Source organism: Panthera onca, chromosome D3, assembly GCF_046562875.1.
Source record: "Panthera onca isolate mPanOnc1 chromosome D3, mPanOnc1 haplotype 2, whole genome shotgun sequence".
NCBI classification, from domain to species: Eukaryota; Metazoa; Chordata; class Mammalia; order Carnivora; family Felidae; genus Panthera; species Panthera onca.
In genome coordinates this window covers 55595726-55611531 of record NC_138350.1, presented here as the reverse complement: position 1 = coordinate 55611531, position 15806 = coordinate 55595726, and the positions used below count along the sequence as shown (strand labels likewise).

General features: G+C 40.9%; 1 protein-coding gene across 5 annotated transcripts in view; it reads right to left on the bottom strand.

Moving 5' to 3' along the window:
* MAPRE2 (microtubule associated protein RP/EB family member 2) overlaps positions 1-15806 on the bottom strand; it is a 159469-nt gene that overhangs the window by 54479 nt on the left and 89184 nt on the right. For all 5 annotated transcript variants that reach the window (XM_060613610.3, XM_060613608.3, XM_081790806.1 and 2 more), the window contains one exon: positions 13411-13538. In XM_060613610.3, coding sequence (XP_060469593.1) covers positions 13411-13531 — 121 coding nt within the window. In that variant the 5' untranslated portion in view covers positions 13532-13538. The remainder of the gene's footprint in view (positions 1-13410; positions 13539-15806) is intronic.

Sequence of the window (15806 nt, the reverse complement as noted above, 5' to 3'; positions counted from 1 at the left end):
TGAAACTGGCAGCGAGATGTCCCAACAGCTTAACTCCCTGAATAGAGCTAAAGTTAGCATTTGGCATTCCAGACACAGGAGAAAAGGAAGCACAAAAAGCTTTCTTACAAACGAAAAACAAGGTAGAAAAGTACATTTGAAACCCACACTAAAGGGGTCAGTTTTCTTATTAGGGTCATCAAAACAGAAACTTCTGTAAAGCTGTGACATCAGGGGACACAGTTTTCTTACATGTGCATTCGGTATTTTCATGTTGTTTTGTATCACCTCCTCTACTTCAATGGACAGTTTTTTTTAAGTGTTGAAATTACCTATTTAAAAATGGAAGATTTTACTTAACGAAAGCTTGAGATGGCAGCAGGAATCTGGAAAAGATGGGTTTTGTATCTAATTTTTGTGGTTATAGATCACTGCTAAAAAAATGCCAATCCATAGGTGACATACAGGGATTTCACTTGATTAATCAATGAAAAGCCAGTGAACCAACAAATACTTATCGAGGAATACTTACTTAAAGAACCAAGTAACTTAGTTTTGAGAGATGAGACCTAGGAAAATGAGCAAACACACCAAACTGGAAGTCCTAAAGTATATGGTAGAGACAGAAATACTAGAGCGCTTAGTTCAAAAATTTTGCCCAAGAGAAAGCCAAGAAAGAGTAAACAATATTCTCAAACAGATGAAGTCAAGTCCAGCTTGCATGGTCATTTCCAGTCCTCAAATCGTTTAATAACCTTTAATGTTGAGGTTATAATGACCCTAAGATTTTGTACAGCCCTGAAAATTAACATGAGAGAGAGCTCACATCTTGTTGAGGGTGACCTGGAAGAAGAGGAAGGTGGCACTGGGGATGGACCTCAAGGGCAAGCATTCCAAGCAAAGATAAGGAATTAGAGCCTTTGATGAAAGAGGATTTGAGGCAAATGTAGGTGAAGGGTAGGGTGTAATGGGGGTAGATGCTGCAAGGACTGTTTGTAGCAACTGCTCAAAGCTTTAAAAGCCAAGAAGAGAAGCAACTTAATTTGACAGGTAGTGGAGAACCAATGCTTATTTCTGGGCATAAGTGTCTTTATAGAAAAATGCCTCCTAACGTATGCCATTTTTAAGCTCCAGTTTTTTAGAACGTATCTATTTTAAGGGAAAATGAGATTAATGGCAAGAAACCTAAAGCCTATACACTCTTCCCAATTTTTCAAGGAATTTCTACTGAATCATCATCCATGTTTTTTTTTAAAGTTTTATTTATTTATTTGGTGTCGGGGGGAGAGCGCACGAGTAGGGGCGGGGAGCAGAGAGAGACGGAGAACAAGAATCCCAAGCAGGCTCTACGCTGTCAGCATGGAGCCCGACACGGGGCCTCATCTCATGAAACATGAGATCATGACCTGAGCTGGAATCAAGAATCGGACGCTCAATGCACTAAGCCACCCAGGCGCCCCACTGCCCATACCATTCTATCAACAGTTCAACATGCTAGGCCACTATGTGAATACTAGGTGTCGTCAGCTGATGAAGCAGCTTTTAGTACAGTGCAAGATGGAGTGATAGGAATTGAGCGGCACAAACCCACAGTCCATTTCTCCACAACAGACCACCCTCTACAGTTGCTCTTTCTGTGGCTGAGGTCAGTGTCCCTGGGAACTCTTCCTAGATCTAAGTTATTTCATCTGTTTCACCAAGACTTACAGGTGAGGCCTCCCTACTTACCAGCACGACCCCAACAAATCCAGTCTACCAGCTCTCACCAATGCCAGTAACATGCTCTACTTTCCAGAAGCAAGCATTCCCTTCCCCCACAGCTCCCTGAGGAGAGGCCTGGTGGACAGAGAAACTCCAGAAGGCCAGGTGTGGTACCAAAAGAAGAACCACTATTTAACATTCATGCGGACTGTGACATATTCAAGAATTTTCTATAATGAATTGCTTTCTTTCTATTTCACAGATTTATCTCAGAACACTTTTGCTTTTCTAACAATTTTCTAACAATTCTAGTGTTGGGAGGAATCTAAATTAGTATGAGGAATGTATGAGCATTTACTTGAGGGATTCAATTACAGGACCACAGGAGAAATTAAAAAAAAAAAAAAAGGCAAGTTTAAAAAAAAAAAACACACACAATTACATATAATTTTAGAGTTGACATACACATTTTCATTAGAATTTGGCACCTTATCCAGTTTCCTGAAGTTCTTCCATGAACTGTCATACAATGTAATCTAGAAGAAATCAAAGTGGAGAACGATTCTCTTATGGAGGGGAGGAACTGCAGGAAATCGTGTTGGCATGAGTTTCCCATTTACATGTTTCTTATTGTCAAATAATTTGGTCATAAAAGCTTATGAGTGTTAATACTTGGGTAAGATCAAACCCTTGGAAGGGAGGGGACAAATACAGAGAGGTAATTTGCAATCTGTCTGAATTACGTAATGGTTACAGAGTGGAAAAAACCCAATGTGCAGAGCCATGCAGAGTTGCCAAGCAATTCAATTATTTTTTCCAGGTAAGCAATCCTAACATGCCCAAGTATTTGAGGGCAGCTTCTGACACTCCTTTCTTATAATGTCTACATGGTTGATAAGCTGTGTATTTAAAAACATCATTTAGAAAAACAAATAGGTTAGAAAAAGTATTCTCCTTTGAAGAACAAGAAAACTTGAAGCTACTGGTTTGATCATCTTAACTGTGTGGACACTAGACAGTTTACTAATGGTTCAGATATTCCCGTGCACAAACTGCCCATTAGAGTTGTGGCCACCTGAATGGGGAGACAGGCTAGACATTTACTTTTCTCCCGGGACCATGTTCCACCTTTGCGTTATACTTAGGGAAGCTGGAAAAAAAGGAATCTGAGTGCTCTGGCTACAAAAATTATCAAGGAGAACTTTAGCAGTAAAGGAATCAACTGGTCTCCACTGGATACGATCTGTATTGTTTTTATATGCCTATATCCCCACATCCCTAGACCTGACGCATTGTAGTAGGCACTCGATAAGTCTGCTGTCTTTGGGAATACAAAGCCATATGTTAAACAACCAAATGACATCTGAACGGTACCTTTACTCAGGGTACCGCAGTACCTTGGGTGGCGCAGTGGGTTAAGCATCTGACTCTTGATCTTGGCTCAGGTCATGATCTCACAGTTCATGAATTCAAGCCCCACATAGGGCTCTGTGCTGTTGGTACAGACCCTGCTTGGGATTCTGTCTCTCCTTCTCTCTGTCCCTCCCCTCCCCTGCCTGTGCTCTCACTCTCTCAAAATAAATAAACTTAAAAAAATTTAAATGGTACCCTTACTCAAAATCCCCATCTTCCTCTTCTTGTCCTGAATCTTATCCATATTAAAAACCTAGTTTGAATGACATTTCAATTAAATTATGCTTCATAAATATTTACCATCCACTAAATTTGCATGGCTATTTGGCCAAAGACCCAAACAAGGCTAAGACAAAAACCTTTTCTAGACTAAAATAATCTTTCTTTGAATACCACAGCATTTACTACTTGAAACATTCCTGTCCCTTTTCTGCTGCCTTGAATCCCAATCTATGTTCCAGAGTCTTATGCACACATGTGCGTGCATAAAACCCTGCATCTTTTCTCTGCCTTCAGTAACATTTTCTGCCTAAAATGTCCTTTTGAGACTTGTTACACTTGAATAGAAATTTCTCATTCTTTAAATGTTAGTCCAAATATCACTTCCTCTATCAAGTTTTTCTGTTCTTTGTACAGACTTCACTATTTTATTATAATGGGTATGGGAGCCCAACAGCAGGTTGACTTGCATTTTAATTAACAATCTCTCTCCTAACTGACTGGTGAGTAACTCGTTAAGACTGGGAATGGTGGCCAATCCACCTTTCTACTGCATTAGTAGGTGTCTACTATGACTATAGACCACTGACAGCTCTAGAATCTTTATTTGGAAAATAGGAGCTGCAGCCTGGGTGGAGTTGGGAAACAGATATGGGAATAAGGGGACAGAACTGGACGGGAAATGGGTGAATATTCCTCAATGTTGCATTAGCATGTCCCTTCATAAAAGGCTAAGAAAATCAACCTTCCATGCCGAAGGGGTTGGATAAGTACTGACAGAGGCTCTTAGCGTAGCTGTTGCAACCCAGGTTTGCTGAACTCAGTGCAATACTGGGAAAACAGTGATACCTTGATGTCTAATTCCTTTAGGGGAGGCCAAGCCTGTAACAAAATTTTTCTCAAAGATGTTATTTTTCCTCAAGAGCACAGAAAGGAAGAAATGAGGATGTGAGGTCCTCTCAGGTACAAGCTTGTTAAATCAAGCCTGGATTCAATGTGAGGAAAGGGCTACATTTTTGAGATTCAAATGGTGGATTGTGCACCCATGTGCTTAAGTGTATTTCTTTTTTTTTTTTTTTATTTTTTTTATTTTTTTAAATTTTTTTTTTTCAACGTTTTTTTTATTTATTTTTGGGACAGAGAGAGACAGAGCATGAACGGGGGAGGGGCAGAGAGAGAGAGGGAGACACAGAATCGGAAACAGGCTCCAGGCTCCGAGCCATCAGCCCAGAGCCCGACGCGGGGCTCGAACTCACAGACCGCGAGATCGTGACCTGGCTGAAGTCGGACGCCTAACCGACTGCGCCACCCAGGCGCCCCGCTTAAGTGTATTTCTAAGGAGGCATTATCCAGGCTACTGTTTCACTGGCCAAGGATAATTTTGCGAGAGCTGAACAAGCTCTTCCAAAGCGGGTGGTGAAATCTCAGAGCCACCGTGTCTTCCTTGGAGGTAAAGAGTTCAGAGGAGGAGAGGAATTACCAGATACATCTCAATTCTTCAAGCAGTAATAGAAAGGATTAGGATGTGGACTTCGAACTCCTCCTTCTCTAACATCCTAGAGATGTTTAATGGGTTCCTGATTAATGGATATGGGAAGAAAAAAAATCAAACACACACATGTGCACACAGTGAGCTCTCCATCACACCCACAGCTGCCATACATACAGCAAGGAAAGCATAAGGTTGTGATCCAAGGACATCCCAGTTCTAGTGTCAGATGTGAACATTTGGTATCCTCTTGTGTAAAATAGAAATTAAACATTCCTATTCTTCCACACAGGCTGTTATAAGAATTAAAGTAAATACAAATAAAAGCACAATGAAAATGGTCAAGAGCAATATATAAAAGCTGAGGCCTTAGGACAGCATTATCATGCCCCTCAAGTATACAACTATGCATTATGTTCCTGGTTAAGATCATCGGAGCTATAAGAATGAACAGGATTGGATTGGATTGTTTCAGATATGAAATATGAATCTCCAAAATGCATGTTTTAGATTCAGAGGGCAAAGAACCAAGGAACAAAAGGAGGTCCTTGGCCTCCCACCAGCACAGGAAGGCTATGAACACATTCCCAAGATCCTCCAGTTTATCTACTCAAAAACATCCGAGGGCTTCTCCAGGCCTGAAGTCTTTCCCCAGATAAACATATGAGGCGCTTAAGTAATCACAAGTTCATTTATGAAAGGAAATGACTATTTTTCCCCAATTTTATACTCTTCCTGTTAAAGTCTTTAGATGGTTTTAGCTGAAAAGGCAAAGAAAAAGAGCAATATGAATACAAAATAATGTTTTATAAGGAACATATCCGTCTTGTAAAGTAAATGACAGCTTTGGAAAAATCAAAACAGCTCACAATATATTGGAACACACTTTTTAAAACTTAAGATACTTGTTTTTATACATCTTGGTGAATAACCTCAAAATAAACACACGCTTTAAAAGTCAGCAAACATCTTATAAAACAGAGACAAAAATCCAAGGAGAAGGGGCTCTACAGGTTTCTGATGTTAGAATTATGAATTACAAAGGAGCCTTAAAATCTGCCATGTCCTTGGACTCCAGCCTGATGTTTCCCAAACTCTGCACCAAGAGTCCTGGGATCATGGAGTCAGGACTCCGGGCAGTGTACCTGACGGAGTTAATCAATGCTGGGGCTTCTGAGATGCATGCGTAGTCTAGGCCCTTTACTTCCATCAGTACCACCCTCATCAGATGGACTTACCCACATTACAACAGTGCTCATCTCTAGATTCATAACCATGGGTTCACTGATGGTTTTTGAGCAGGTAAAACTCAGTAGAGGCTTACTATAGATTAGAAGAAAAAAGAACCTGAATCCACGAAATTACATGATAATGAGTTTCTGGAATAGCAATATACTTACTAAGAACTCAGACTGCATTCATCTATGACATCTGAGAATTTTCTCAGGTAAGCGAAAATAATGAGATACCAGTCTAGAATTGAAGGGATCACTTTGTACAAATTCATATAATTACTAAGTTTTTGTGATTTGGTTAGAATTCTCAAAGGTAATCATCTGGGTTTCTAATAATATGTCATTAATTAGTTTTGTTTCTGTTAAGATACTATATTTAGTTCATTGTGATTACATGTGCCTTGGTTTTTTGTTAAGTGTAAATACTGCCAGTCTTCAATAAAATAAGCACATTCCAGGTGATGTGTTTTCCCTAGCCTATTTCCCCAGTGTTCGTCATTACCTATGAGAGACTCCAGTAGAAATGATTAAGTACACAAAGGACGTGTCTGTAGATCTGTGTTTGTGAAAAATATTAATGGAGTCACATAAACTTATCTAGTTAGGGACCTGAACAGTCATCACAGAGGACTGGCATTATGGAATTTAAAATATTCGTTGCGGGACACCTGGCTGGCTCAGTCAGAGGAACATGTGACTCCTGATCTCAGGTTGGGGAGCCTGAGACCCATACTGGCTATAGAGATTACTTAAGTAAATAAAAATTAAAAAAAAAAATTGAAGTACGTATTGCCTTTCTTGAAAAGAAATGAGCAATTCTATGGTTTCCTGAGAACATCTCACATGTATGCATAGTTGCTTCAAATAGAGTAAAAACAATCTTCGCATACTCCTATGATGAGATCATGAAGAAAAACTCTTTTTCTTAGAGACAACAACATGCTTCACGTATTTAAGGGCTGTACCTAATAAAACACATATTATCTTATCTACTGGTCACCCTATCTGACTCAAGAGGGAGGACTTCTGAGGTCTCTCCCAAACTGTGACCATTTTAAGTCATCCAGGCAGCACCCACCCAACTCCCAAAGAACCTGCAGGAAGGTCTCTCTCCACAAACTCATGACCCACCCCCACCCCTTCTTTGTATACCCAAAGCTCTTCCAAAGCAGCACTTACCACAGTGTTGTCTCTAATCTTTTGCAAGGACAGTGCCCCGCTGTACTGAGCTCCTAGAAGACCATGACTATGTCTTATATACCTGGGTTCCCAGGGCCCAGCCCAAGGAAAGGCTCAAAACATGTGTGCCAAATAAAACTCAACTGATTATCAGAACCAAATACTCCTTAGTATGAGCTAGATGAAGATGCGGCTGACTGCTTTCAAAGATGTATCTTCCATATACATAAAAAACAAAATTTATAGGGGCAGTTTGATCAATGAAGGTAAAATGCATACATACCCCAACAAACACCCCAACAAAAACACAAAAGCACCAACTCATATTTACTTTCAGTATCAAAGTATCAAGATATATGTAAACAAATTTACAAGGGGGAAAAAAAACTAGAGTATTTCATATTCTGCTCAAAAAACAAACTCCCTTTCATCCTAGGCATTAGTTGGGATACTGCAGTGATAGAACCTGAGGCTGGACCACCCCTACCATTACCCAACTTATTTTTTGCCCCCTTACTCTTTTAATTAGTCAGTAGGCGGAGATATAAAGTAAATGGATTTTAAAATTAAATGAAGTCAAATAGAACTGGAGAAAGAAACTGTCACCAAAGAAAACCCCAAACAAACAAAAAAAACCCTACCTCTCTACATAATACAGCACCAATATGAACAATATTCCATTATAATACAATTACATCTATAATAGTAACACAATCCAGGATGACTTAAATTTCTTACAGCAAATAATAGTCTGATGTTATAAAGCTAAGTAAGCTCTTGAGCTATCAGACACTGATGAAATATCCTTACTTGGTTTCAGTTCAAGAGAGCCAACAAGAGAAGGTCTACTAAATTTAGACTCTGAGCTGATTTCATCACTAACCTGTCCTCCTGAAAGAGGTCTCTGAGGACAAAAAAAGAAGGCACAGGGGACACCACAATAGAATGGGCTTAACCTATTTAACAGGCACAGACTGCAGCCGAAAATGGTCACAAAGAATATTCTGCTAAGGTTCACAGCACCTGTACAGGCCCTGGGGCATGGCAGACAGCCACACCTTTGTGAATCCCAGAGTGTTTCTGTTGAAGCCTCGCTCCTTCCAGAGAGCCATCAAGGACCCAGAATTGTGAATGTGACTACAGTGACTGCAATATGACCAGCTGAATCCACAAGTTTTCCCAGAAGAGAAAAAATACCAGAAACTTGATCCAAGACAGGGCTTGAAACAATTTGGAGAAGCACAAACTGAAACTTCAGTCAAATACTGGTCATTTCTCTTTCTTTTTAAGCTGGTGGAAAAAAACACCTAAATTTTCCATCGGAAAAAAAAAATAGTTTAATTCAAATTACACTTTACTAAAATGCTCAGGAAGATCAATGAACTGTTAACCAGTATAGTAACACTACAGGCAGTGTCCACCTGACTGGGGTTTGTAGCTCTGAATCTGCAAGTCAGTGGCTTGCTTGTCCTAGGAAGTGGGTGAGGAGGAGGAAGGGAAGGTTGCACAGAGAGAAAAGGGCAGTCTGCACTAGGCTTTGGAGGTATGGGAGAGCCACTGGTCAAGTGCTTGCTGGTCAAGCACAGGCAGTGACTCAGCAGTGGACCCAATGACTTTGCTGCTTTAGGTCCCAGTTCATAGGAGACGATGGCAACACAGAAAAATGGATGTCAAAGGAGTGTTTCAAAGGAGATTTGGTGTATTGGAACAGGGGAAGAGGGGTGGAGAGGAAAAGGTACATTTCTTCCACCCCCATCAAACTCCTCTAGCCATTTTTTCCCATTCCTCCCCTCCATATAGTCTACCACCTTTCCTGTCACCTCAAGTTGTTAAAGTTGTTTTTAGGGATTTTTAGCACCATGCTGTCCATCCTCCCTCTGTAGTACCTTATAAAATATTCAGTTCACTGGTTTGAGCTGTGTACGAAAGTAAACACAAGGTATCTCAACCCCACTAAAAGCATTAGGAATTTTACAAAGTATACAACAAAGTGTTCTGAAGCTGAATTAACCTAGTACTTCATGTGGTTCAAACTCGTATTCAACTATGGGGAAAGCCACATATGTTGTTCATCTTTAAAACAGATTTAGGTGAGCAGTATAGTGTCCTGTTATTATAGGTAGTATTCATATCCACTGATATACTGCTCTCCATTTTATACAGCCTAATCTTTTACTTGAGACATAAAGGTTGCTTTTCACAAGAAGCGAATGCCAACTAAATACGCACATGATTTGTATGACCCAGATTTACTGTTCAAATTTTTTTTAATGTTTATTTTTGAGAGAGAGAGAGAGAAACACATGCGCTCATGAGTGGGGAGGGGCAGAGAGAGAGAGAGAGAGAGAGAGAGAGAGAATATCAGAAGCAGGCTCCAGGCTCCGAGCTGTCAGCACAGAGCCCGAAGAACCCTGAGATCATGAAATGAAGTCGGATGCTCAACCAACTGACCCACCTAGGTGCCTCCCCAGATTTACTGTTCAGAGCAAACTTTCATAAGGTGACATCACTGGGATAAAATAACAGGAGATAAGAGTGAGTCACTTCCATTGTTTTGCAACTTACCACAATCTATTTCCAAGTATTAGACCTTCTCACAACACCTCTCCTTTAAAGAACTTTTAAAATGCTTATATAAGAAACAAAAGCTATATGAAGGCAGAAAATTCTGAAGAAAAAGGAACACAAACATGAAGAAGCCGTATGTTACTTTTCTATGAGCTAAAAAAAAAGCTGTCATTTGTTTTAATATTAGCTGGATGGATATCTTTTAGCTGGAAATAAAAAAAGAAATAGAAAACAATGCAAATGGGGAAAAAAATGCCAAAGGAGGACTGCCAGAATTAGAGCATAAGTCTTTGGTAAAAAGAAATAATTTTATTGAATAAGAAAAAAAAAATCAGTTTAAATACATGAAATTATTTTTTTTTAATGTTTGTTTATTTTTGAGAGAGAGAGATAGAGAGAGACAGAACTCAAGCAGGGGAGGGGCAGAGAGAGAGAGAGGGAGACACAGAATTTGAAGCAGGCTCCAGGTTCTGAGCTGTCAGCACAGAGCCTGACGTGGGGCTCAAACCCACAAATAGCGAGATCATGACCTGAGCCGAAGTGGGCGCTTAAGTGAGCCACCCAGGCGCCCCATAAATACGTGAACTTAATTTATATTTTACCACAGCATACTAAAATACAATCACACATAGACAACTGAAGTAATCAAAATAAAAGTTGAAGAGAAAAATACCATCCAAGAATTTGATTACTTTTAATTATGATGAGGAGAAATCACTTAGATCACCAGTATTTGTTTGTTCTTGTCCTAATAGCACTGTCCTAGCTGTCTTCAATGTCTTCTAGAACAATGAAGGGTATAAATAAATAAATAGAAAGACAGCATCTTCCTGCTAGATGCCACTGCTGAAGAATCAGAGACTAAATTATGAATGAGGAAACCGTGCCTGATAGATTTTGGATATTTTAACTTCATTTTTAGTGGTTTGGGGTTTCTCTAAAATGCACTGCAAGCCCTTGGCTACAGCACAGAAGTACTTGGGGTGCTTGTTAAAATGCAGATTTTAGGCTTCACATCTGGAGATCCTGGTTTGCCAGGTCAAGGGTCCTAAGAATCTGCATTTTTAAGCAGCCCCACAGGAGATACATGCGTATGGTCCACAGTTTGAGGCAACTACTGCCTAAAATAAGAGACCTCTTCTGTACCCTACGGATTAACATGATTTAAGCAAACACAACAAAACAAACAAACAAACACACACGTGACCCTCTGTAGTACAGAGATCATAGTAAAACCTGTTTCAGAGCAGAAAGGAACCTTTAAATCTACTTTATTCTTCTGAACAAATCATCAGCCTTGTAACCTTAGGTAGCCAGGGAGTCCTCTTAATGACAATTATCTGTTCGGTAGGGAGCCAAATGGTTTCCACAGGTGTGCCATCAACCCACGCTTGATAGCAATGTAGCTACAAATGGTTGCAAAATGCATACCAGTGCTTGAAGATAACTGTAGAAGAATCTTTCCAAAAGTCTGCTTAAAATTTTGTTGAATTCGCCTTACTACAAATCTGAAAGATCTGCAGAGAAACTACATATATTACTCAAACATCTATTGCATCTATTACGACTCTATCTAATAATCCTAAATGGCCCCTCATTGCATTTGCTAGCAAAACCTCTTCGTGGTCATCAGAGAGAAAGCTGTTAGGGGGCTCCTTTACTACCTAACTCCTTCCTTCTGGCCTCTTTTCTATATAACCAACCCCGTTCCCCTTATCCACATGTGCATACACCCACTTTGAGAGTAAGACACATTCCTGTCTTTGCCCCTAGCAGTTGCAAACTGATTTTCATTCCCCCTAAAAGGAGCATTTCTGAGGCAACAGTTATGTGCCAGGTGCTGTGGAGAAACGAACTCCAAGCAATTACGAGGCTGAAGGGATCTGGGTTAGTAACAAGGGAATGAACCGCTAACGACAGTTTTTCCCCAGCAAGTCAAAACTAAAACACCGGAGTGCTCCAGAATGCACAGCAAGAAGAGTGCCATCAAATCTGAGTGGAGATCTGCAGCTGAGTTAGATGCAACAGGGGTTGTTTCTGACTGTGGCTGTGGGAGTCATTTCAACAGGCCAACAATATATACCTCGCACGTTCTCACAGTCCAAGCTAGCTTTTCTTAGCTTGTGCTCAAGGGCAAAGAACTGGCTGGTGAGCATCCATTATCGACCTCACAAATCACAGGACTTGTTTGAGGCCTGGGCACAGAGAGGGGGAGTGAGGTAATGCGTAGGTTCCAGCCAACCTCACTGTCCTCCTCGGGGGACAAATGATCACGGGAGAAGAGGTGTCGATAGTAGTGAAAGACTGTCCTCTGGTCTGTTCTCAAATCTTGACCTGGAGAAAGGAGAATATATTCCCTGGGAGGCGTTGGACTCAGGCTTATCTGAGGGTGACCACTGGGGGCTTTCCAAATTCTGGCTACACTTCATGAAATCCTTTTACACATGACCCCCTAGGAAAGACAGGAGAAGGTCTTTCTGTTGCACAGACAGCACTACGGCAGCTAAACCTGCTAACTCCCTTCTATCTGTTATGCCTTGTGGAATTTCACATGAACACAGTTCAGGAATATTTTCTAACACCATTTTTATGTCAGAGCCAGGGAGGAAATCTCTTACCCGTAAGTTCACAAGTAGAATACACTTCCTATTTCCAAAGGAAGACTATTTCTTTGATAAACATTCCAAGAATGAATTACTTTATCAGTGGCACGTTTTTGTAACATGCTCCTGCTTTATCATCGATGTTAAATCTTAATTACTTTTTTCTTAAACTCAACATGTACTCCCCACAGACCTACTTTATACCAAGCATGGTGCCACCTTAGGCATCTGACAAAGAATAAAACACAGTCCTGTCCTCAAGGACTCCTGGTTCCTTCAGAGGAGTGGGAGCTGGACCTTCTGGCACAGTGTGGTTAAGTGTTACTCTGGAAGAGTGGGCACCGTGTTTTGGGGCAATCTGGGAAACCCTTCCGAGGGACAACAACTGAGTTGGATTTTAAAGTGTCGATGAGATTTTAACATGAATGAAAAGAAGAAGAAAGACTTTCTCAGCAAAAGAAGCATGAAAACAAGTTATGGGATGCAAAAGGCCATCTGTAGGGAACAAAGAGTATTTTGTGGGACTGAGGCACTGGGGGAGGGGGAGCAGGCAGGATGGGGGGCACGTAGATGTAGAAACTGAGGAGACAGGATGCAGCAAGAACAGAAAGGACTTTATCAGCCATGCAAAAGAATGAATTTTATCCTATAGGAAGGACAACATGGTGTCCAGAAGGTTTTTAAAGAAGGGGTTAGAAGACCCAACTTGTGTTTTAGGAACGCAAGAGTGGTGGCTGATGGGATGAGAGATAAGAGCCTATAAATCCAATTACAAGGCATTACAGAAACCGTTCATAATATGTATTGGGACGCCTCTATGCTCTTAGATGCCCGTTATCATTCCCCCTTCCGACAGACACACATTTTTTAGTTGTATCTGAGTTTTGTCCCTTTAATTATGTATCAATACTGATAATTCTTTTTTCCCCACCCAAGATGTATCATCTGTGGTTCATAAACTAATATTCCAGATGATAGCAGTAAACATTTAGGTAAATACAGGCTTAATAAAATAATCTCTTACCTGAACAAAGCTGTTCCACTTTTGTGTAGTTTAAAGATACTATGTCATTAACCCATGCGATGATGTCATGTCTGCTCATAGTCTCTTGGGTTATCGAGGTAGAATACACATTGACCGCCATTCCCCAACTAGAAAAAGACAAACAAGGAAAAAATTAACTCCGGAACATAAAAGATACCCATTTCAAGGTCAGGAACCCTGGTCCAGACTCTAAAATGTCTGTTTTGGCTGAGTCTTTTCTCTTCTTTCTCTCTCTTCTACATATTTGTTATGATACCATTAAATTTCATGTGTTGTCCACGCAGTATTATCCCACACCTCCCCCCCCCCCCCCCCCGCCCCCGGGACTCCCATGTTTTTTAGGTTCTGAGATACCGATTTTTCTGATGTAATTTAAAGTCTCATTTTCATCCTTAAGTCTGTGTGTGGTATTAAAAAGGTCCCTAACCGTGTGCACTACAGTCCCCTTTATCTTGTACACAACTTCACTGTACTTTCATTACAAGCACCTGCAAACAGTGCCTCCTCCTGCACTCCTCTTTGGGGATGTAAATGGGAGCTCCACTGTATCCAGTTGGTCAGGCTAAAAACACAACACCCATTCTTGCCTCCTCCGTCTCCCTCACCACCACATCCAATCCACCAGCAAATTCTACTGGCTCTACCTTCCAAGTATTTTCAAACTTCGGTCAATGCTCACCTGATGTTTGGCAATAGTCTTTTCACTGGCCTCCCAACTTGCACCCTTGCCCCCTCACCACGTGTTCTCAACACAGCACCCAGAGCTATCCTACTGGCAAAAATCAGATGCTTTCTCTTAATTTAAAACCTTCCAGGCGCTCCTGGGTGGCTCAGTCAATTGAGTGTCCAACACTTGATTTTTGGCTCAGGTCATGATCCCAGGGTCATGGGACTGAGTCCTGCATCAGGCTCCTTGCTGAGCGTGGAGCCTGCTAAAGATTTTCTCTCTCCCTCTCTCTGTCCTCTCTCAAAAAAATAAATAAATAAAAAATCCTCCACTGATTGCTCATCTCAGAGCACAATCTGAAGTTCTTACCAAGCTTTACAAGGCTTTCTACATTCTGCTCCCAGTCACTGTCCCTCACTCCACTCCATCCAGGCCAGCCTTGTGACTCTCTGGCTTGGACTCTCCTCACTTCCTCCTCAAGGCTTTTGCATTTGCTGTGGCTGCAGCCAGGACCATTCCCCAGTTTTGAAGTGCACTCTCCCTCATTTCTTTGAAGCTCCCCTCAATGCCACTTCATTAAGGGGCGTCATCATTATCTCCTATTCTTTTTCTCTATTCGCAGACACAGGACAGAAGCTCCATGGGGACAGGGATTTTGTCCATTTTATTCTTTGTATACCCCTGGTGCCTAGTCCAGTTCAGACAGAGTAGGCTTTTGATAAAATTGCTGAATGCAGGCATGTGCTCCCCGACTCCCCCCATCCCATGTAAGATAAGCAGGGCAATAGGTAAGCTACAAACTTACTTTTTTTAATCAGCTTTAGAGAAAACCCACTTCAGAAACAGGCTTCATATAGGTTTCATTAGAAAAAAATTCTCACCTAGCATTCTCTCTCTCTCAAAGCTTTGGACAAAGCCTTTACAAAAAGTATAAAAACATTTGAATAATTTGAAAGACATGTACTGCCTAACTGCATAGATCTCCCCTTTATGAAACTGGGAAAGAAGACTAATGTTAATATATTTCTCTGACCATTTCATGATACCGATTTCCCCAACTTTTCATCAGAGTGGCATATACAGAAAAGGTTTTGTTCAAAATATTTTGTTATCTATAGTTTTGTGTCATTGGTTTTTACAACTGTTCACAACAAAATTCAATTGAAGTAGAGACTTTTCCCATATACCCACCCTCTGTCCCCCCCCACACACAGCCTCCCCTACTATCAACATCCCACACCAGCTGGTACATTTATTACAATCAACGAACCTACACTGATACATCATTATCACCCAAAGTCCATAGTTTACATTAGGGTTCACTCTTGGTGTCCTATATTTTATGGGTTTTCACACATATATGACGTGTAACCACTATTGTAGTGTTGCACGGAGTAGTCTAGGGAAACACAACACCCATCTAAAAATCCTCTGCTCCGCTGATTCATAACTTCCTCCCACCAATCCCTGACAGCCACTGATCTTTTTACTGTTTCCATGGTTTTCCCTTTCCCAGAATATCATACAGTTGGAATCATACAGCATGTAGCCTTTTCAGATTGGCTTCTTTCACTTAGTGATGTGCGTTTAAGGCTCCTTCACGTCTTTTCATGGCCTGACAGCTCATCTCTTTTGAGCTCTGTTACACTGTGTGAAGGCACCACTCACTCACTGAAGGTCATCTTGGTTGCTTTCAAATTTTGGCAAT